Consider the following 24,221-nt stretch of genomic DNA (forward strand, 5'->3'; position numbering starts at 1 on the left):
GAGGAGCGCAGAAAGACTCAGAACAACCCAGAGAGCCATGGAGCGCGCCATGCTGGGAACTAGCTTAAGAGACCACATTAGAAACGATGAGATTCGAAGAAGGACAAAGGTAACGGATGTTATGAGAAGAGTAGCCGAACTAAAATGGAGATGGGCAGGTCACGTTGCAAGGCAAGACCCATTTAGATGGACTAACAAAATCATGCAATGGCGCCCAAGAGCCACAAAAAGAAAGGCGGGACGACATCCAACGAATAGCAGGGAGAAACTGGCTCCAAACTGCCCTAGATAGACACACATGGAAAGCACTGGAAGAGGCCTACATTCAGGAGTGGATAGATACAGGCTAGAGAAGAAGAAGAAGAAACTGATTTATTATTATTAATATTATATTAAAATGTTTATGCCAGGAGTACCTGTAAGAAATAAAATAATTTGTCTGTTATTGACAAGTGAATATCTTGAGTTAAAATTTGGCAATTATTGATTTGTGGACTACTCTAAAGACTTTTTTAGCTTTTTCTGAAAAAATGACTAAATTCCATACACTAAAAGTCAAAATATTGAAATTTTTATGCCAGGAGTGTCTGTAATGAATAAAATAATTTGTGTCTTACTGGAGAGTATATATTTTGGATTCCAGTAATCAAAACTTAGTAATTATTGATTTGTGGACTACTCTAAAGATTCTTTTAGCTTGTTCTAAATAAATGACTAAAATTCATTCACTAAAAGTGAAGATATTGACATTTTTATGCCAGGAGTGTCTGTAAGCAACAAGAAATAAAATAATTTGTCTCTTATTGGCAAATAAGTTTCTTAAGTTCTAGTACCAAAAATTAAGAAACTATTAATTTATGAACTACTATGAAGACTAATTTAACTTTTTCAGAAGAAATTACTAAAATTCATGGCCTAAAAGTCCAGATTTTGACATTTTTATGCCAGGAGTGCCTGGAAGAAATGAAATAATTTGTCTCTTGAGAAAAAAAATAATGAGAAATAGAATAATGAGTTTCTTGAGTTCCAGTAGTCAAAATTTTACAATTTATTGATTTATGAAGTACTCTGACGACTTTTTTAGTTTTTTTCTGAAAAAGTCCGTACACTAAAAGTCAAAATATTGACATTTTTATACCAGGAGTGCCTGTACGAAACAAAACAAAATGTCTCCTATTGGCAAGTGATTATCTTAAGTTCTAGTGGTCAAAATTTTGCAATTATTGATTTATGGCATACTCTGAAGTCCTTTTTAGCTTTATCCAGAGAAATGACTAAAATCTATTCACTAAAAGTCAAGATATTGAAATTTTTATGTCAAGAGTGTCTGTAAGAAATAAAATTATTTGTCTCTTATTGGCAAATGAATTTCTTGAGTTTTAGTAGTCAAAATTTTGCAATTATTGATTTATGGACTACTCTGAAGACTTTTTTAACTTTTTCCGACAAAATGACTAAAGTCCATACACTAAAAGTCAAAATATTGACATTTTTATGCCAGGAGTGCCTATAAGAAAAAAATAATTTGTCTCTTATTGGCAACTGAATTTCTTGAGTTTTAGTAGTCAAAATTTTGCAATTATTGATTTATGGACTACTCTGAAGACTTTTTTAACTTTTTCCGACAAAATGACTAAAGTCCATACACTAAAAGTCAAAATATTGACATTTTTATGCCAGGAGTGCCTATACGAAAAAAATAATTTGTCTCTTATTGGCAACTGAATATCTTGAGTTCTAGTAGTCAAAATTTTGCAATTATTGATTTATGGACTACTTTAAAGAATTTTTTAATTTTTTCTGAAAAAATTACTAAAATCGATACACTAAAAATCAAAATATTGACATTTTTATGTCAGGAGTGCCTGTAAGAAATAAAATAATTTGTCTCTTATAGGTAAGTGAGTATCTTGAGTCCTAGTAGTCACAATTAAGCAATTATTAATTTACGAACTACTTTGAAGACTAATTTACCTTTTTCTGAAGAAATGACTAAAATCCATTCACTTAAAGTCATGATAACTCAGACTTAGCTAGTTTCGTTTTTTTTGTATGGTTGTTCGTATTTTGGGTGAGTACATAAAAAGAAGACAACTTAAGAATTGAAGAATTGCGTATTCGAATACTATCTATATTTTTTTCATTGGTTGATATTATAATTATGACTTCATTCTTATTTTATGTAATTATTTTGCAATATTAGTCTATATTCCTTAAAAGTATATACACTGAATTTATTGTATTATTTCTGATTTACAGCTATAACAATAAAATGGAGTTTATTTAATATCAGCCTTACAATCCCTTTTGCAGTAATAATATTTAGTATTATGTATATTATTGAGAGATTATTGTAAATTTGTAATATTACTGACAAATAAATTGATTTATTATTATTATTATTATTTTGACATTTTTATGTCAGGAGTGTCTGTAAGAAATAAAATAATTTGCTTCTTATTGGCACGTACATATCTTGAGTTTTAGAAGTCAAAATTTTGCAATTATTGATTTATGGATTACTCTGAAGACTTTTTTAACTTTTTCTAAAGAAACTACTAAAATCCATTGACTAAAAGTCAAGATATTTTTGTGCAAGGAGTACCTGTACGAAATAAAATAATTTGTCTCTTATTGGTAAGTGAATATCTTGAGTTCTAGTAGTCAAAATTTTGCAATTATTGATTTAAGGACTACTCTGAAGACTTTTTTAGCTTTATCCAAAGAAATGCCTAAAATCCATTCACTAAAAGTCCAGATATTGAAATTTTTGTGCCAGAAGTGTCTGTAAGAAATAAAATAATTTTTCTCTTATTAACAAGTGAATATCTTGAGTTCTAGTAGTCAAAATTAAGCAATTATTAATTTACGAACTACTCTGACGACTAATTTAACTTTTTCTGAAGAAATGACTAAAATTCATTGACTAAAAGGGAAGATATTGAAATTTTGATGCCAGGAGTGCCTGTAAGAAATAAAATAATTTGCCTCTTATTGGCACGTACATATCTTGAGTTTTAGTAGTCAAAATTTTGTAATTATTGATTTATGGACTACTCTGAAGACTTTTTTAACTTTTTCTGAAAAAATGACTAAAGTCCATACACTAAAAGTCAAAATATTGAAATTTTTATGTCAGGAGTGCCTGTAAGAAACAAAATAATTTGTCTCTTATTGGCAAGTGAATATCTTGAGTTCTAGTAGTCAAAATTAAGCAATTATTAATCTACGAACTACTCTGGAGACTAATTTAACTTTTTCTGAAGAAATTACTAAAATCCGTTGACTAAAAGTCCAGATTTTGACATTTTTATGCCAGGAGTGCCTGTAGGAAATAAAATAATTTATCTCTTATTGGCAAGTGAATATCTTGAGTTCTAATAGTCAAAATTTGGCAATTATTGATTACACAAACGTTGAAGTCCTAAGACATTTAAATAAACAAAAGTAATGAAATGAAAGGCTGCTTTTTCATTTTAATTGGGTAAACCACGTCTGAAACATACAATTTCCACGAGATCTAGACAGTAATGTACAGGGTGTCCCAAAGTACTAGAAGGAGTAATCGGACATTCAAGTGCGATACCTCATTTTAAAGGCAATTAAAAATACCCTTTTAAAAATGAGAAAATCCATAAGAAAAAATAAACTTGATGATGATCGAAAAAAAAAACGAAACGTCGGATTATTTTTTTTTGCGTCACGTTGTAGGGCATAAAAAGTGGCAATAAAAACCTGCTTTTAGTTTTCCGATATCTCTTTAAATAAAGGCGGTAGAAGGTGTAAACGATTTTGACAAATTTCGGTTTTTTTCTGGATATCTCCGGAATTTTAAGATTTTTAAACGTCACTTTATTAAGCTCCGAATTGCGCAACTTTGTCTCTATTTAACCGACCCTGTAACTCTTACGGTTTCCGCGATCCCAATGGTCACCCTCGAATTTGCGACACCCTGTACATATAAATAAAATGGTGATTTATAAAAATAGAGGAAAACTACATAAAGTTTTTATGCCAAGAGTGTCTGTAACGAATAAAATAATTTGTGTCTTATTGGAGAGTATATATTTTGGGTTCCAGTAATCAAAATTTAGTAATTATTGATTTGTCGACTACTCTAAGGATTCTTTTAGCTTGTTCTAAAGAAATGACTAAAATTCATTCATTAAAAGTGAAGATATTGAAATTTTAATGCCAGGAGTGCCTGTAAGAAAAAAAATAAGTTGTCTCTTATTGGCAAGTGAATATCTTGAGTTCTAATAGTCAAAATTTGGCAATTATTGATTACACAAACGTTCAAGTCCTAAGACATTTAAATAAACAAAAGTAATGAAATGAAAGGCTGCTTTTTCATATTAATTGGGTAAACCACGTCTGAAACATACAATTTCCACGAGATCTAGACAGTAATGTACAGGGTGTCCCAAAGTACTAGAAGGAGTAATCGGACATTCAAGTGCGATACCTCATTTTAAAGGCAATTAAAAATACCCTTTTAAAAATGAGAAAATCCATAAGAAAAAATAAACTTGATGATGATCGAAAAAAAAAACGAAACGTCGGATTTTTTTTTTGCGTCACGTTGTAAGGCATAAAAACTGGCATTAAAAAACTGCTTTTAGTTTTCCGATATCTCTTTAAATAAAGGCGGTAGAAGGTGAAAACGATTTTGACAAATTTCGGTTTTTTTCTGGATATCTCCGGAATTTTAAGATTTTTTAAACGTCACTTTATTAAGCTCCGAATTGCGTAACTTTGCCTCCATTTAACCGACCCTGTAACTCTCTCCCAATGGTCACCCTCGAATTTGCGACACCCTGTACATATAAATAAAATGGTCATTTATAAAAAGAGAGAAAAACTTTAATTTTTATATCGCCATCTCAATCTGAAGTGTTATAAATAATCGTAATAAAATGATGTTTCTCGTTATAATTGGGTAAACCTATATCGAGAGGAATAGTAAGTTTTTTGAAGGGACCCAATCAAAATCACTCAAAATGAAAAACATTGGGTATTGATTATGCAGTGAGTAATTAATTATTTAAAACAATACATTCCCACTACTACCATGGGAATTACATTTTATTATTGTAAATGCCTATATACCCTAGTGATAATGACAAAAGTGAACTAGTTTTAATTCACTATAGTTTATTGCTAGGTCATGGGAAAAAATGTGTAGTAAACGTTGAATATTTTTAATTAATTTAATAGTATCTGGATCACTCTGGCCCGATTCTTCCACCTTTACTGAAGAATTTAAAAATCCACGACCTACCTTGAGATACGATCATCATCATCAACATCGATACCAAAACAAGCACCGGTCGTACCACTTTAAAAGTTGTCCGAGAAGAACTTCCAAGATGTCGATGAGGCGTCATGACTGACCTCATTTTTGACTCACTTTTACGAAACGCCTTACATTAAAACACTATTGGCACGGTCCTAATTTGTCTTTTAACAGTTTTAACCCTCTTGTAAAAGTTTTTACGTGGCGACGATCGATAAATACGTATACGGTTATAATAAAACCATATCGGGGTTCCGAACGGTCCTACACAGAGCAAACAGTAAATAATAACTGTTTCCTCAGTATATTAATTTTTAAAACAAATTAATAATTATTATTAATGTGGAGAGCAATAGTAAATTAACACAATCGATGCCTTCACCGATTAACTGGGTCAACCGACCATCGCCAGGTCACACATATCAAAGGTACTATGCTCCGAAATGGCGGTTTTCACTTGGTTTCCTTGAAGATTTTCCACTGGGGAAATTTATGCCCGTTTTTCCGCACTAATTTCATTCACCACTAAAAAAAAAAAAATGAAAGAATGTTCCGTTTCTACGTGAGTTTAACGACGCGCGTCCGATCCACTGCTAACGGAACTGCAGGAGAAGTAGCAGAAGAAGAAGAAGAAGAAGAAGAAGAGGTACCCACCATACACGTATAGAATGGTACCGAATCGGTTCTTGCAGGTGGGGTACCCACCAGCGGACCAGTGGATTCTTGCGTGTTATTTCTTGTACCAGTTTGATGGCGGTCTAGTAGGAGACAAGGCGCTAGAGGAAGAAAATATGGAGGCATATTTTATTTATCCATTATTTGTGATACATATTAAAGTTGTCTGAGAAAAACTTCCAAGATGTCGATGAGGCGTCTATAAAAAAAGAAAATAAGAATCTTTTTGTACTATTTCTAATAATAATGACCATAACCTAGCGGCGATTTAGGCTTATTTTCGTCCCATTTTAAGAAACATCCAAATAAATAATGGCAACATATTAACAGTTAATTTCGAAATTCTAAAATTTTAAATTAATATTTATTAATAATTAATAAAAAAATTTTAACAGTTAAATTCGAATTGTGGTTTCTACCGCATTTCATGCTCCAGGCAGTCCTTGAATCATCTTGAAATTTCACTTTTCTTAAGTAGTTGAACTCACTAGAGACGTAAAGCACCATTTCATAGTGATCGTCAAAGATTCATGGGTCTCAGATGGATTTAAAGGTCAGAAAGTGGGTGAAAAGTGCTTTTTTTAATTCTACCGCATTTCATGGTCCAGACATACCTTGAATCATCTTGAAATGTTACTTGTCTTAAATAGTTGAAATCATTAGAGACGTAAAGCACCATTTCATAGCGATCGTCAGGAATTCATGGGTCTCAGATAGGTTTAAAGGTCAGAAAGTGAATAAAAAGTGCATTTCTTGATTTCTACCGCATTTCATGGTCCAGGCATACCTTGAATCAACTTGAAATGTTACTTTTCTTACATAGTTAAACCCATTAGAGACGTAAAGCACCATTTTATAGCGACCGTCAAAGATTCATGGGTCTCAGATGGGTTTAAAGGTCAGAAAGTGAATAAAAAGTGCATTTCTTGATTTCTACCGCATTTCATGGTCCAGGCATACCTTGAATCAACTTGAAATGTTACTTTTCTTAAATAGTTAAACCCATTAGAGACGTAAAGCATCATTTTATAGCGACCGTCAAAGATTCATGGGTCTCAGATGGGTTTAAAGGTCAGAAAGTGAATAAAAAGTGCATTTCTTGATTTCTAACGCATTTCATGGTCCAGACATACCGTGACTCATCTTGAAATTTTACTTTTCTTCAATAGTTAAACCCATTAGAGACGTAAAGCACCATTTCATAGAGATCGTCAAAGATTCATGGATCTCAGATAGCTTCGAAGGTCCAAAAGTGGGTAAAAAGTACATTTCTTGATTTCTACCGCATTTCATGGTCTAGGCATACCTTGAATCATCTTGAAATGTTACTTTTCTTAAATAGTTAAACCCATTAGAGACGTAAAGCACCATTTTATAGCGATCGTCAAAGATTCATGGGTCTCAGATGGGTTTAAAGGTCAGAAAGTGAATAAAAAGTGCATTTCTTGATTTCTACCGCGTTTCATGGTCCAGGCATACCTTGAATTAACTTGAAATGTTACTTTTCTTACATAGTTAAACCCATTAGAGATGTAAAGCACCATTTTATAGCGATCGTCAAAGATTCATGGGTCTCAGATGGTTTTAAAGGTTCGAAAGTGGATAAAAAGTGCATTTTTATATTTCTACCGCATTTCATGGTCCAGGCATACCGTGAATCATCTTGAAATGTTACTTTTCTTAAATAGTTGAACCCATTAGAGACATAAAGCACCATTTCATAGTGATCGTCAAGGATTCATGGATCTCAGATAGCTTTGAAGGTCCAAAAGTGGATAAAAAATGCATTTCTTGATTTCTACCCCATTTCATGGTCCAGGCATACCGTGAATCATCTTGAAATGTTACTTTTCTTACATAGTTAAACCCATTAGAGACGTAAAGCATCATTTTATAGCGATCGTCAAAGATTCGTGGGTCTCAGATAGGTTTAAAGGTCAGAAAGTGGGTAAAAAGTGCTTTTTTTAATTCTACCGCATTTCATGGTCCAGGCATACCTTGAATTAACTTGAAATGTTACTTTTCTTACATAGTTAAACCCATTAGAGACGTAAAGCACCATTTTATAGCGATCGTTAAAGATTTATGGGTCTCAGATAGGTTTAAAGGTCAGAAAGTGAATAAAAAGTGCATTTCTTGATTTCTACCGCATTTCATGGTCCAGGCATACCTTGAATCAACTTGAAATTTTACTTTTTTACAATAGTTGAACCCATTAGAGACGTAAAGCACCATTTAATAGTGATCGTCAGGAATTCATGGGTCTCAGATAGCTTTGAAGGTCCAAAAGTGGGTAAAAAGTACATTTCTTGATTTCTACCGCATTTCATGGTCCAGGCATACAGTGACTCATCTTGAAATTTTACTTTTCTTCAATAGTTAAACCCATTAGAGACGTAAAGCACCATTTCATAGAGATCGTTAAAGATTCATGGATCTCAGATAGCTTCGAAGGTCCAAAAGTGGGTAAAAAGTACATTTCTTGATTTCTACCGCATTTCATGGTCCAGGCATACCTTGAATCAACTTGAAATGTTACTTTTCTTAAATAGTTAAACCCATTAGAGACGTAAAGTATCATTTTATAGCGATCGTCAAAGATTCGTGGGTCTCAGATAGGTTTAAAGGTCAGAAAGTGAATAAAAAGTGCATTTCTTGATTTCTACCGCATTTCATGGTCCAGGCATACCTTGAATCATCTTGAAATGTTACTTTTCTTAAATAGTTAAACCCATTAGAGACGTAAAGCATCATTTCATAGCGATCGTCAAAGATTCATGGGTCTCAGATAGGTTTAAAGGTCAGAAAGTGAATAAAAAGTGCATTTTTATATTTCTACCGCATTTCATGGTCCAGGCATACCGTCAGTCATCTTGAAATTTTACTTTTCTTCAATAGTTAAACCCATTAGAGACGTAAAGCACCATTTCATAGAGATCGTCAAAGATTCATGGATCTCAGATAGCTTCGAAGGTCCAAAAGTGGGTAAAAAGTACATTTCTTGATTTCTACCGCATTTCATGGTCCAGGCATACCTTAAATCAACTTGAAATGTTACTTTTCTTAAATAGTTAAACCCATTAGAGACGTAAAGCACCATTTCATAGTGATCGTCAAAGATTCATGGGTCTCAGATGGATTTAAAGGTCAGAAAGTGGGTGAAAAGTGCTTTTTTTAATTCTACCGCATTTCATGGTCCAGACATACCTTGAATCATCTTGAAATGTTACTTGTCTTAAATAGTTGAAATCATTAGAGACGTAAAGCACCATTTCATAGCGATCGTCAGGAATTCATGGGTCTCAGATAGGTTTAAAGGTCAGAAAGTGAATAAAAAGTGCATTTCTTGATTTCTACCGCATTTCATGGTCCAGGCATACCTTGAATCAACTTGAAATGTTACTTTTCTTACATAGTTAAACCCATTAGAGACGTAAAGCACCATTTTATAGCGACCGTCAAAGATTCATGGGTCTCAGATGGGTTTAAAGGTCAGAAAGTGAATAAAAAGTGCATTTCTTGATTTCTACCGCATTTCATGGTCCAGGCATACCTTGAATCAACTTGAAATGTTACTTTTCTTAAATAGTTAAACCCATTAGAGACGTAAAGCATCATTTTATAGCGACCGTCAAAGATTCATGGGTCTCAGATGGGTTTAAAGGTCAGAAAGTGAATAAAAAGTGCATTTCTTGATTTCTAACGCATTTCATGGTCCAGACATACCGTGACTCATCTTGAAATTTTACTTTTCTTCAATAGTTAAACCCATTAGAGACGTAAAGCACCATTTCATAGAGATCGTCAAAGATTCATGGATCTCAGATAGCTTCGAAGGTCCAAAAGTGGGTAAAAAGTACATTTCTTGATTTCTACCGCATTTCATGGTCTAGGCATACCTTGAATCATCTTGAAATGTTACTTTTCTTAAATAGTTAAACCCATTAGAGACGTAAAGCACCATTTTATAGCGATCGTCAAAGATTCATGGGTCTCAGATGGGTTTAAAGGTCAGAAAGTGAATAAAAAGTGCATTTCTTGATTTCTACCGCGTTTCATGGTCCAGGCATACCTTGAATTAACTTGAAATGTTACTTTTCTTACATAGTTAAACCCATTAGAGATGTAAAGCACCATTTTATAGCGATCGTCAAAGATTCATGGGTCTCAGATGGTTTTAAAGGTTCGAAAGTGGATAAAAAGTGCATTTTTATATTTCTACCGCATTTCATGGTCCAGGCATACCGTGAATCATCTTGAAATGTTACTTTTCTTAAATAGTTGAACCCATTAGAGACATAAAGCACCATTTCATAGTGATCGTCAAGGATTCATGGATCTCAGATAGCTTTGAAGGTCCAAAAGTGGATAAAAAATGCATTTCTTGATTTCTACCCCATTTCATGGTCCAGGCATACCGTGAATCATCTTGAAATGTTACTTTTCTTACATAGTTAAACCCATTAGAGACGTAAAGCATCATTTTATAGCGATCGTCAAAGATTCGTGGGTCTCAGATAGGTTTAAAGGTCAGAAAGTGGGTAAAAAGTGCTTTTTTTAATTCTACCGCATTTCATGGTCCAGGCATACCTTGAATTAACTTGAAATGTTACTTTTCTTACATAGTTAAACCCATTAGAGACGTAAAGCACCATTTTATAGCGATCGTTAAAGATTTATGGGTCTCAGATAGGTTTAAAGGTCAGAAAGTGAATAAAAAGTGCATTTCTTGATTTCTACCGCATTTCATGGTCCAGGCATACCTTGAATCAACTTGAAATTTTACTTTTTTACAATAGTTGAACCCATTAGAGACGTAAAGCACCATTTAATAGTGATCGTCAGGAATTCATGGGTCTCAGATAGCTTTGAAGGTCCAAAAGTGGGTAAAAAGTACATTTCTTGATTTCTACCGCATTTCATGGTCCAGGCATACAGTGACTCATCTTGAAATTTTACTTTTCTTCAATAGTTAAACCCATTAGAGACGTAAAGCACCATTTCATAGAGATCGTTAAAGATTCATGGATCTCAGATAGCTTCGAAGGTCCAAAAGTGGGTAAAAAGTACATTTCTTGATTTCTACCGCATTTCATGGTCCAGGCATACCTTGAATCAACTTGAAATGTTACTTTTCTTAAATAGTTAAACCCATTAGAGACGTAAAGTATCATTTTATAGCGATCGTCAAAGATTCGTGGGTCTCAGATAGGTTTAAAGGTCAGAAAGTGAATAAAAAGTGCATTTCTTGATTTCTACCGCATTTCATGGTCCAGGCATACCTTGAATCATCTTGAAATGTTACTTTTCTTAAATAGTTAAACCCATTAGAGACGTAAAGCATCATTTCATAGCGATCGTCAAAGATTCATGGGTCTCAGATAGGTTTAAAGGTCAGAAAGTGAATAAAAAGTGCATTTTTATATTTCTACCGCATTTCATGGTCCAGGCATACCGTCAGTCATCTTGAAATTTTACTTTTCTTCAATAGTTAAACCCATTAGAGACGTAAAGCACCATTTCATAGAGATCGTCAAAGATTCATGGATCTCAGATAGCTTCGAAGGTCCAAAAGTGGGTAAAAAGTACATTTCTTGATTTCTACCGCATTTCATGGTCCAGGCATACCTTAAATCAACTTGAAATGTTACTTTTCTTAAATAGTTAAACCCATTAGAGACGTAAAGCACCATTTTATAGCGATCGTCAAAGATTCATGGGTCTCAGATAGGTTTAAAAGTCAGAAAGCGAATAAAAAGTGCATTTCTTGATTTCTACCTTCTCAATCATCTTGAAGTTTCATTTTCCTTAAGTATCCCAAATAAACCAACGATAGTCTTCAAGGTATCAAAATTGACTTAAAGTACCTGAAAGAAATAAAATAACTCTTCTAGGTTTGATGAAACTGTTAAATAGATATTTTTATGTTCTTTTTTTTCATTTGTCAAATAACCATATTCAGAAAATGTACATAACTATTTATACAAATGTAGTACCTTTCTAGGGTACTATGCAGGTTTATTAAGTTTTTACAGATACTGAGTTACTGCGAGGATTTTATTTATGCCAAAATCGAAAAGTGTATCAACCTGTCAAAGAAGTTCCTGACTCTATTATAATAGCGTATGTTCAAAAAGTTCCGATTCTGAAAATGAACCCCTTTCGAAATTCCAATGCAACTATTCTACTTCATAAAAAAATTTTGATGATTTTCATATACTAAAAATAAACCATTTTTTAGGTACTGTTTAGAACATGTAACTCTAAAACTATATAGCAGATACATACAAATTTAAATAAATACAGTTGTATGACTACCTACTATTTAAAAGTAATTTAACCTTTCGAAAATTTAAAAACTATCAATGGCTATTTAAAAAATATTTCTTAGAGATCTACATAATTTTCACATAGTGATATTTTGATTTTTAAGTTGGACATTATATGAGTCTCAGTTTCTAATGTGTTTATTATCAGAATCGAGTTTTTATATTTTAGGGTTTTTAACTCATTTATTTGTACGTTAAAATGAAGTTTTTCCTTTTTGTACACTTTCAATAGCGACCCTAATTCACTCGCTTTAGTTTTTAAATCCGTTAATTCAATTTTAAGCTCTTCATTACATTTGTGTAAATTATTAAGGGATGAAGAACTTCTTTCTAGCCTCCTATACTTCACCGTCAAACATCAATCTTTCTCGGTTTTCTCAATTTTACCTTAACATGGATTAGGAAGTGAACTGCTTGGAAAAGAGGAAAAAAAATCTTCCAGGCAGTTGGAATCAAGTCAGCTTGACGGTCTAGAAGATTTTTTTATTCCAGGCACTTCTGGCAGACAGTTTTATATTAAAAAAATAATTTCTTCTTATTCCAGGTAGTCTTACAGACAATTTTTCAACAGATTCCCATTTTTCCTCCACAATACTGACTATATATAGGGGTCTTTTTTGCAACTTTAACACGTACCCATATATCGCGCAAAAACCCATTACCAAATTAACAAACAATAACGCAATAACAAACATTTCAATTTTAACTTTCGATGACACACTGAAGAGAAAGTTACGACGCTTCCTTAAAAAAAAATTATTACAATAATTAATTGCGACAAATTTGTGCTATAATATGACGTAATGCGATACAAAGGTTATATATACTATGAGTTATGGAGTGGATTTTTTTTGTTATTGGTATAGAATAAAAATATAGGAAAATTCAAAATTTTATTTTCATTTTACATTAAAATTTACAAAAAAAAAATTTAAAAAAAGTAAACGGGCTCGTCCGGGATTTGAACCCGGGACCTCTCGCACCCGAAGCGAGAATCATACCCCTAGACCAACGAGCCGTGTGGAAGTTTTGTCCTAATGATAATTATTACTTTACAGCTCATTTTTCTAATACTTCAACCATTTATTTTTTGTATAAATTATTAGCGGAAACATTGTAAAATGTAATTAAATTCCATAAAACACCCAATTAGTAATAGTAAACAAGAGTAAGAACAAGACTATATTGATTCTTTATAAATTAAAAAAGAAAAAATGCCCAAGACTTACCTATAAAGATTTTATAGTCATCGGCAACCCTGCATGTCAATACTTGTCAATGTCACTTATAACATTAAATTTTTTTGTATTCTTTATGTCTGTAATGCCATATAAGGCTAAAAATAAAAACCATTTGATAGATTTTCTTCACATTTCCCACATAATATCTTTTAACTTCTTTGAATAAAAAAAACTATCATTGTCAAACAACTTAACCTTATTTGACAGTGACAATTGACAGATGTGACAGTGAGTGATTGTCCCAGGTTGCCATGTTGCTAGAAAAATGTTGATTTTTTATGAATTTAATAGCACTATTATTTTATTTGGTACGAAAATAAAATTATTATCACATAAGCTATAAATATGTATATAAAAATGTTAATAATTCCATGTATTATTACGCGCTTTATTCGAAGTGAAATCTAATAGATGACACTACCATATTCAGCCTTACTATGGCTATCAGTAAACGTCAGGGGTTGCCTTTCTATGTGGAGAATGTGGAATTCTTGATTAATTTTATTGTTTGTGTTAATCTTTTAATTCGTTCGGCACATAATTATCATCGCATAACCTACACATTTTTATGTACAAATATTAATAAGTCATTATGATACGCGTTCCGTTTCAGCGCTAATAGATGGCGCCACTGGAGTACGTCATATCGTCAAGGCGTTTGACAAAATATCAGGAAATAATATGTACTTACTATCGGTAATAATAACCTCTTAGCTGGCGCCATTATATTAAGTTTTTTCAGGTTGTTAGTAAATATTCGTTCGTGAGAAAAATTCGGAATTTCTTATTAACTTTATTATAAATGCCAGGTATATTATTTACATATATAATTGTTAAAAAGTCATTATCGTGGAGGCTTCGTTTAAGGTCTCATAGATGGCACTAATGTAGGGACTGAGATCGTTGATTTAGTCACCAGATTATCAGGAAACACCTATTTATTGTCTTATTTATTTGACCATATATGTGGTTTAAATAACTTTACTAATCAATGCTTTTGCACTTTATTTATTTTAAAAACAGCGATATAAAATTTACAAAAAATGTCTTATCCTAAAAGGCAACTACAAACAGCCTAATACAATATTAAAGACTTATACTAATAAATTATTCCTTTATTCCTATGTAAAATGTCATAAATAACTTAATTTAATTATATACATGTCAAAGTACAATTTTAAACCATTAACATTAATTTTATTACAATTATGACTAAATCTTTCACGACTATACATGTGGTGTCTTTGGTAAAACATTTAAAAATTACAGTTTCCTGCACACAGATGAAAAGTACCTAAAAACATAAGTAATCTATAACAAACACCAGAGGGCCTCAATGTTTGCTTCTAAGATTCGTAGCCTACAAACAGTTACCGTACTAGATAACTAATATGATAATAAATAATTCACCCAACAATAAATCCTATTAACTACACATGATTTCAATTATTTAATTATCAAAAAAGTAGCTACACAGTTAATCCGGGACTGCAGTGCTGCACTCTATTGTCAGGCGGCGGATATTTACAGCAATAACTAGAAACCACCCCTGCACAGGCCAAAAGTAGGGTTAGGGCGGAAAAGCCACAGACAGCCGATGAGGTCATGTCTGCCAGGGCCGTACCGGGAGGCGGATCGTAGAGGAGGAGCACCACCAGACCGCCACACGTCAGCAAGCTGAACAGGCTTAACACTAAGTAACCTATGAAAAAAAAACGAAACCGATAAAAGACACCGCATATGAAGTTGATGTGAATAGTTACCAGACAAATAATTCCTATTGGGTAACCAATAAACGTTTCTGGATCGACATCCGAGCAATCCCATAAGGGCACAAGCGAATCCCGCCACAGTACTAAAGTCCAGATAGTACGGGCGTCCCATAAAGGACAACATGTAAAAGCTTAATCCTGCGGTCACCACGCCGCACAGAAACATTATAAATGCCGCATAAACCAGGGCCTTTCCGGTTACGGTCGTTTTCGTGCTTAAATTCATCCAGGATTCGGATTTTTGGGAGTAAGTGGTTTCTCCGTAAATACTGTGGACCGGACTGGAACACATGGGCGGCACGATCGCGGTGTTCGGTTTCGTTTTGTCCGGTTGGTTAAAGGTTTTGGAACCGAGCGCGTAGTTTAGTTTCTGTTGGATTTTTGGGTTCGAGGGTCGTTGTGGTGAGTTCCTGGGGGTTTGGAAGGGGTCCTTGGGGATCGGGGAGAGCGGGGGGGAAGCCATTCGGCGACGGTGATGGGGACTTAACGGTACCACCTAAAAAAGAAAACAGTAACAGATTTGTAGCATTGTTGTCTAAGAGGAATTAAATTAGTAGAGTAAAAAAGATTTATTTGGAACTAGTCTGAATACTAGCCTACTATAATAACAAAGGCTCTGGTGATGTTCTAAACCTAGAAGAAAATTCATTGCATAGTTTCGTACGGGAGTGTACTTCCGAGTTTCTTAATTTAATTAACCATGAGCCGGCGAAATTGAAATGGATATTGCCTCCAAGATTTTTATTCATTAATGGACATTTTAGGGGATAACTTAAGAACCATTTAAAAAAATTTCATAATTCGTTCACATTATTAAAATGAAATCTCCGAGGATTGATTTAAGGGTAAAAACGTAATTTTAGGTTTAGAGTTTAGGTAGCTAGGACAGTTTTGGTTGAAGCACATGTTTTTTAGTAAATTGTAACTTTTTTTCAAATATTTCATGAAATAATTAGAATATTCTTGTAAGAGTTTTGGTATAAGAAAAAGCGTCTTTTACCTAACAATTTGATACCAAAACGATTTCTGTACCTCAAAAACTTCTTGACTTATAGGCAATTTTATCATTCAAGGTCCAAGGAGCAACAAATTTTAAGTTTTCAGACGTATATTATTGAAACCGCGTTAAAATTAAAATTAACAGACATTTCCGGTCATAACTTGGGAACCACTTGAAATATTTTTATAATTTTTTCACATTAATACGTGTAATACCAGAGGATTGATTTGAGGGTAAAAAAGTAAATTTTGGTTAATAATTTGGGTAGCTGAGGCAGTTTTGGTTGGGGCATATTTTTTTGTTAATTTTTTTAGCAAATTGTCACTTTTCTTGAGAATTTTTCATGAAATAATTAGAATATTTTCATAAAGATTCTAGTACAAGAAAGGGCGTTTTTTACCCAACAATTTGATATGAAAGCGGTTCCTGCATCTCAAAAACTTTCTGACTTATAAGCAATTTCGTCATTCAAGGTCCAAGAGTCACGAAATTTGAAGTTTTCGGGACGCATATTGAAACATAATGTTAGCATTACCAGACATTTTTGGTCATAACTTGGGAACCACTTGAAATATTTTTATAATTTTTTCACATTAATACGTGTAATACCAGAGCATTGATTTGAGGGTGAAAATGTAATTTTTGATTAAGAATTTGGGTAGTTAGGACAGTTTTGGTTAAAGCACATGTTTTTTGGTAAATTGTAACTTTTTTTCAAATATTTCATGAAATAATTAGAATATTCTTGTTTGAGTTTTGGTATAAGAAAGAGCGTCTTTTACCTAACAATTTGATACCAAAACGATTTATGTACCTCAAAAACTTCTTGACTTATAGGCAATTTTATCATTCAAGGTCCAAGGAGCAACAAATTTTAAGTTTTCAGACGTATATTATTGAAACCGCGTTAAAATTAAAATTAGCAGACATTTCCGGTCATAACTTGGGAACCACTTAAAATATTTTCGTAATTTTTGCACATTAACAACGTGTAATCCCAAAGGATTGATTTGAGGGTAAAAACGTAAATTTTGGTTAATAATTTGGGTAGCTGAGGCAGTTTTGGTTGGGGCATATTTTTTTGTTAATTTTTTTAGCAAATTGTCACTTTTCTTGAGAATTTTTCATGAAATAATAAGAATATTTTTATAAAGATTTTAGTACAAGAAAGCGAATTTTTTACCCAACAATTTGATATGAAAACGGTTCCTGTGTCTCAAAAACTTTCTGACTTATAAGCAATTTCGTCATTCAAGGTCCAAGAGTCACGAAAATTGAAGTTTTTGGGACGCATATTGAAACATACGTTACCATTACCATTACCAGACATTTTTGGTCATAACTTGGGAACCACTTGAAATATGTTTATAATTTTTTCACATTAATACGTGTAATACCAGAGCATTGATTTGAGGGTGAAAATGTAATTTTTGGTTAAGAATTTGGGTAGCTAGGACAGTTTTGGTTGAAGCACATGTTTTTTAGTAAATTATAACTTTTTTTAAAAATATTTCATGAAATAATTAGAATATTCTTATAAGAGTTTCGACACAAGAAAGAGTATCTTTTACCTAACAATTTGATACCAAAACGATTTCTGTACCTCAAAAACTTCTTGACTTATAGGCAATTTTATCATTCAAGGTCCAAGGAGCAACAAAATTCAAGTTTTCAGACGTATATTATTGAAACCGCGTTAAAATTAAAATTAGCAGACATTTCCGGTCATAACTTGGGAACCACTTAAAATATTTTCGTAATTTTTGCACATTAACAACGTGTAATCCTAGAGGAGTGATTTGAGTGTAAAAACGTAAATTTTCGTTAATAATTTGGGTAGCTGAGGCAGTTTTAGTTGGGGCATATTTTTTTGTTAATTTTTTTAGCAAATTGTCACTTTTCTTGAGAATTTTTCATGAAATAATAAGAATATTTTTATAAAGATTTTAGTACAAGAAAGTGAATTTTTTACCCAACAATTTGATATGAAAACGGTTCCTGTATCTCAAAAACTTTCTGACTTATAAGCAATTTCGTCATTCAAGGTCCAAGAGTCACGAAATTTGAAGTTTTTGGGACGCATATTAAAACATACGTTACCATTACCATTACCAGACATTTTTGGTCATAACTTGGGAACCACTTGAAATAATTTTATAATTTTTTCACATTAATACGTGTAATACCAGCGCATTGATTTGAGGGTAAAAACATAATTTTTGGTTAAGAACTCGGGTAGCTAGGATAGTTTTAGTTGAGGTAATTTTTTTTTATCAATTTGCTCAGTAAATGTTCACTACTATTGAGGATATTTCATGTAATATTTGAAATCTTTGTAAATGAATGCTAGGCGAAGAATGGTCGTTTCTTCAGCATCTTACACAATAATAACGATTTTTGTACATCAAAAACTTTCCTATTTATAGGCAATTTTATCCATTAAGGTCCAAGAGCCAGCAAATTTGAAGTTTTTGAGACGCATAGTGAAACATTTTTGACCATAAATTGGAAGCTACTTAAAATATTTTCATAATTTTTTCAAGCCAATAAAGTGTAGTCCCAGGGGATAGATTTGAGGGTAAAAACGTAATTTTTAGTTAACAATCATGGTAGCTAGGGCAATTTTCATCGTGGCATATTTTTTTTTAATTTTCTCACTCAAGCATCACTATTATTCAGAATTACTCATAAGACAGCTCTATTCTCTTTAACCAAGTTTTAACCAAAGAAAGGTCGTTTCTTATCCAATAATTTAATACCAAAACGTTTCTTGAACCTCAAAAGCATGCTGAGTAATAGACAATTTTGTCCACGCAGGTCCCAAATCGAAACTTTTGGAACCCACCATACAAATTTATTGTAACTATTATAATGATAAAATAAAAACCTTTTGTGGAGTTTGTCCCTGATACCCCGCACCTGGAGTCCTAACCTTCTTGGGCGTAGACAAAATTTCATGCAACTTCTGGGTAGCAACGGGATTAGTACCGGGCCTGGGGGAATTTCCCGTGGGAAACTCGTACCTGGAACCGTTCGTTTTTTGAGGCGTCGATTGCTGAATGTATTCGTATCTAGTGCCTGTTGGTTTCGGTGGGGTATTTTGAATGTATTCGTATCTATTCGCCGGTCGTTTTTGAGCATGATCCTGGATATAATCGTATCTGGAAGGATTGTTTTGGGGTGAAACGATATTGTTCAGTTGGTTCACTGGCACTAAGGCGTAACGTTCGTTTTTATTGGTCAGTTCAGTTTCTTCTTCGGCTTCTATTACTGCATATCTTTAAAAAAAAAAAAGCATTTACCCAATAAGTATAATTGGTTTTTTTTTGTAACTCACCTATGAACTATTCCGGGGACAACTTCTACATGCTCCTCCCTGAGTTGTTTTTGCTTTGGTGAGGACTTTGCCACCCTGGGATCTTGTTCTTGCATGGGAATGTACTCGTAACGATTTTGTCTAGTGGGGGATTTCGATAGGGTGTAATGAGGAATTTGCTGAGAGCTCCCATACCTAATAATAATTTATTAATTCATTATGGCAACAAATAAATATTCAATTGTCATTCTTACCTGCTTCCTTTTCTATCTTCTTGGGGCACCTGGATGTACTTCTGTCCCTCATTATTCTGAGCCACCACTACAAATTTCTTGCCCTGGATAAAGCCGTTCTTATCCACAATAACTTCTTCATAAAACTCTTGTTCCTCAATATTATCTCCTTGGTCTTCTTCTAAATTGTCATGGATTTCGCTTAGGGAATTATCGAACACCACGTGGGAGGACTGAGCCCCAATGGGGGAGAGTCTATGGTCCCTTTGGGGACTTAAGGCGCGTTTTTGGGGTAAATACTCGCTCTGCTGGCAAAATGCCGGGTTAGAGTAGTAGTTCGGTGTCGGTTCCATGGTGTTTTCACATTAAAATCTGCCGAGAAGAATGAGGAGTTGTTTGATAATTCTTGTTGTAAAATACCTAATTATATCATAGTCGTTTATTCATGTAAAATACAAAAATTGTTATCAAATAAACAGCTGGATTTAGTTAGATTCATAAAGATGCGCACAAGAAACGCATCAAATGGGATTTCATAGAGTCACTTATTTGCTGAATTTTCTTCGTCATCAGTACATAAACCAGGTGATTTATGTTCATCAGACCAAAGCACCTACAAATCCGCTCCCTTTTCTGAAATCTGGTTATTGATCTTGAGAAATAATTTAGACATTACGAAAGGTGTGATGTATATACATATATCATTGTTTCATTCATAATATATTTATATTAGTTTTCACAAAAGAAGTAAAAAAGTTGTAACATCATACAATATAGAGGGAAGCCCTGTTCAGTATTCTGATACAATCAAGGATCTTGGCATAAATTTTGACGATCATTTAAATTTTAATATACACATAAATAATATAGTGGTTAGGTCCTTTAGGGTTCTGGGTGAAACTGTAGAGAGCTATCAGTCGAGACCTGTAAGAGAGTGTACATGTCTTTGGTGGTTTCTTTATTGGAGTATGGCTCAATGATATGGTCCCCCTATTACATGAACAGCTGTCTGGCCCTTGAAAGGATTCAGAATAAGTTTTTGAGATTTGGAAATACCGAACGATCATGTTTATGATGATGCACAGGAAGTGCTGGCTATGACAACATTGAGAGAAAGACGTATTCATGGTGTTTTATCCTTTGTATTTAAGCTTCTTAATGGTCTGATTGTATGCCCCGGTAGAATTAGCTTCAATGTCCCCTCAAGACTCTTAAGACGAAACCGACTATTTGCTTTGCCTTTTCACAGTATGCCACTCACTCCCCTATCAAAAGAACCTTAAATATTATCAACCATGAGGATATTGAGGTTGTGGGCATTGGCTTGTCTAGTTTTCGGAATCAAATTAGAGAGATTGTGTAAACTCTTCTGTTGATTTTATGTTGGTTTGCCTGTATTTTAGCTATTTTAAGTTATGGTTAGGTGTAACTATTGAACTTTGTAATATTCTTTTTTTTTTGTAATGGGGTTGATCCCGTCTATTAAATAAAATAAAATTTTCTAATTGTTTACAAGGTGCTTAAATACTGTTCATGTTTACTATATCTCATTATGCCATATTTTTAAAGAATCACTGAACTCTGACATCTTTCCTGAGAAGTGTGAATTGTCATATGTGTCCATAATTTTTAAATCTGGCTTAAAGAATGATATAACATACTACAGACCAGTTAGTATCTTATCAGCTATACGTGGTTGAACACTGTATTGAAAAAATGTTGGCAGAGGTTTTTAATAAAATAATTACTATCTTACTATAAGGATTTATTTCTGGTGTCAATTTTCATTAATCAATGTTTTTCAAATGGGGCGGAGGTACATGCAATTTACCTCCTCTCTTTTGATAAAGTTATAATCATGAAATATTACTGAATAAACCTGCCAAGCATGACATACAATCTGGACCTTTTGCTTTCATGATCTTATATTTATCTAACAGAAAACAGCAGGTAAAGGTAAATGGTTTTTTTATCTAAAGACTTTGTAGTGTAACTGCTAGTGTCCCTCAGGGATCACAACTGGGACCTCTTTTATTTTATTTATTCATAAAGGGCCCTAATAAATGTAATATCCACCATTTATACTTTCTTGATGATGACATGAAACTTTATCGTGAAATAAATTCCTTACAAGACCTAATTCTAATGCAAACTGATCTAAACACTATTTTCATTTGGTGTCTTAGAAATAACAAATCTCTTAACATATCCAGAACCAGTACCCCTGCTCAATATCTTGTAGATACTGTAGCTGACATTTTCAGAACACTATGAAATATTATTATGGGTAGAGCAAACTGACTGCCGGAATTCAATAAAAGAGGTAGTCAAGATTTTAAAAATTCATAAAACTTTGCGAACATCTCTGGTCAGATCTATATTAGAGTTCTCAAACATTATTTGGCCACCATATTATCAGGTAGATGCAAACTATCTAAAAATGGTAGAACACAAGTTCTATATAATCACAAATATGTCATCAGATATAAATTGTCATGCCAAGGTATTTTCACTTATTGTTGAGCAAATTGTGTCATATCTTGTCTGTTTTGCTTTTGATGTACTCAACGGTTTTACAAAAAAACCCTGAATGTGTGTCTTCATCTTCTGGTCCGACAGACTCCTAATCATCCTCTGTGTCATAGGACCTGGTATTTTTTAGTCCACTTAACAGAATATCAATGAATTTGAATACACATATATTTAAGATAAGTAGTTCTAGGTTTTAAATTTTAGTTCATAAGAAAATTCTTGAAGATGTACTTTCTGTGACCTCTAAAATGTTACAAACATTGAAAATCAAACAAATAAATAAACTAATAGTACAAAATACACTTGTTACACACATATTAAAATTTAATTTCAATGAACTCATGTGACGAATAAAAACAATTACTTATTAAATTTATTTACAAGTAAAGACTTGGTTATCCGAGTATCCGGGTTTATTCTGGCACTTTCTCAGGCACCAGAGGAGTAGAACAAATTGTTTTAAATAAATTTTGCTATGTAGAAAAGGCTTCCTAGAATCATCCTGGTAAACCATATTACTTGAAATCTTGGGTACAAAGCTTCTTACAAACTATAAATGATTAAATATATTAAAACTATGATAATAAGGGTGTGAACAAGGGCTAAATAGGCTTTGTGCAGAATACATCCTTCAATAGGCCCCTAAGAATGTAATATAAACCCTTGAACACTTTTGCATTAAGTTTTGTTGCTCGAGGTGTAACCATTGTAATTTATTAGCTGAGGATACCCCAAGAAACTCTATCTCCAGGTGTACTTTCAGTTATTGGGTTTATTTTTATTTAATAGCAGCCTCTTTGTACAGAACCAAAGTTAGTATATCCTGATCATGAAAATAAAATATTACTTATAATAGTCTTAAATATAAATTAAATTAATTAAAAAGCTTTTTGTAATTTTTTAAGTGTTTATTAACTCAAATTTGATAATTTTTTCAATCATTTTCAAAATTTTTTATAGGTTAGGTTTATTTACTGTACTTAGATTGACAGATAAATCATCTTTTGACGTAAAACTGACGTTGGCAATTTTTAAAATGGCGGATCGGCGCCATTTTGTATCAAAAATTTAATAAAAAAGGCGGTTTAAAAAAAAATCCAGTTTTATAGAGAAATTACTAAAATAACAGTGCAAACCTTTGAATTGTTGAAAAGCGGGTAACCTCCTGGGCTGCTTTCACTGCTGCCAAAATAATCCAATATATTATAAAAAAATAACCTTTTTTCTAAATTTTCTCAAGAAAGTCTTATTATTATTTATAACTGAGTTCTGTGTCCGCACAAAGGCCCATTCACTTCAAAATCAAAAATTTCCTAAAAACGCGTTATCGAAAGTCAAATAAACACATAGGCACACACACTGTGCGGACCTTATCACCAAATTTATAGATTTAAAGGTTACAACAGTGGGACCGGTAAAGACGCGCGTTTATAACGAACTTTTCACTTTTCATGTCAAAAGGTCTCAGGTCTGGTGGGCACGGTGGCAAGGAAGATAGCGTAACGGTGCGGTGTGGTGGGTATGTGAAGGGAAGGGAGGGCTCCCCTTATTTGCAGCTGCACATATGTACGACGTCACGTGCCATGGGGTTGGTAGAATACCATTGGTGTAACAAACAAAATATATTAATTTGCATTTAAATAAATAAGAAAAGAGTTATTTTCAGGTTATATAAAATTGTAATATACTTAAATAAATGCAAAACTAGGTAGTTGTGGGGCTTTAAACTAACGATTAATTTAAGACCAGAGAAATAATAAGAAGCGACGCCATAGAAGCGATTTATACTGATATTCTTAGCGCTTATTAACAAAGTTTTCAGATTAG

The 24,221-nt window shown here is 33.1% G+C and overlaps 2 protein-coding genes and 1 non-coding gene across 4 annotated transcripts in view; all 3 read right to left on the reverse strand.

Moving 5' to 3' along the window:
* LOC126736402 (uncharacterized) overlaps window positions 1-5,914 on the reverse strand; it is a 70,310-nt gene extending 64,396 nt beyond the window's left edge. The window contains exon 1 of the mRNA XM_050440731.1: window positions 5,282-5,914. Within this exon, the coding sequence (XP_050296688.1) occupies window positions 5,282-5,399 (118 nt within the window). The 5' untranslated portion in view covers window positions 5,400-5,914. The remainder of the gene's footprint in view (window positions 1-5,281) is intronic.
* A 7,332-nt stretch (window positions 5,915-13,246) lies between these two features.
* Trnap-cgg (transfer RNA proline (anticodon CGG)) lies at window positions 13,247-13,318 on the reverse strand. The gene has a single exon. It is a non-coding gene; the product is annotated as a tRNA-Pro (tRNA).
* Window positions 13,319-14,646: 1,328 nt separating this feature from the next.
* On the reverse strand, window positions 14,647-24,140 carry LOC126736296 (uncharacterized). 2 transcript variants are annotated; one of them, XM_050440584.1, is made up of 6 exons: window positions 23,531-24,140; window positions 19,884-20,234; window positions 19,651-19,824; window positions 19,201-19,591; window positions 15,305-15,809; window positions 14,647-15,243 (listed from the first exon to the last, which is right to left on the reverse strand). In XM_050440584.1, exons 2-6 carry the CDS (start codon window positions 20,213-20,215, stop codon window positions 15,011-15,013), a joined length of 1,635 nt encoding a protein of 544 aa, XP_050296541.1. In that variant the 5' UTR covers window positions 20,216-20,234; window positions 23,531-24,140; the 3' UTR covers window positions 14,647-15,010. The 2 variants fall into 2 exon arrangements, with proteins under 2 accessions (XP_050296541.1, XP_050296542.1); XM_050440585.1 differs by lacking the exon at window positions 23,531-24,140 and adding an exon at window positions 22,224-22,331.
* Between the last annotated feature and the right edge of the window lie 81 nt (window positions 24,141-24,221).

The sequence above is a fragment of the Anthonomus grandis genome, chromosome 5 (genome assembly GCF_022605725.1).
Source record: "Anthonomus grandis grandis chromosome 5, icAntGran1.3, whole genome shotgun sequence".
NCBI lineage: Eukaryota > Metazoa > Arthropoda > Insecta > Coleoptera > Curculionidae > Anthonomus > Anthonomus grandis.

What these genes read in the sequence shown, in the direction of transcription:
- LOC126736296 (XM_050440584.1), bottom strand. Translation starts at nt 20,215, where the DNA reads ATGGAACCGACACCGAACTACTACTCTAACCCGGCATTTTGCCAGCAG. An exon ending in GTCCCCGGAATAGTTCATAG is followed by an intron (nt 19,592 to 19,650) that starts GTGAGTTACAAA and finishes TTTTTTTTAAAG; the next exon opens with ATATGCAGTAATAGAAGCCG. An exon ending in CAATAGGAATTATTTGTCTG is followed by an intron (nt 15,244 to 15,304) that starts GTAACTATTCAC and finishes TTTTTTTCATAG; the next exon opens with GTTACTTAGTGTTAAGCCTG.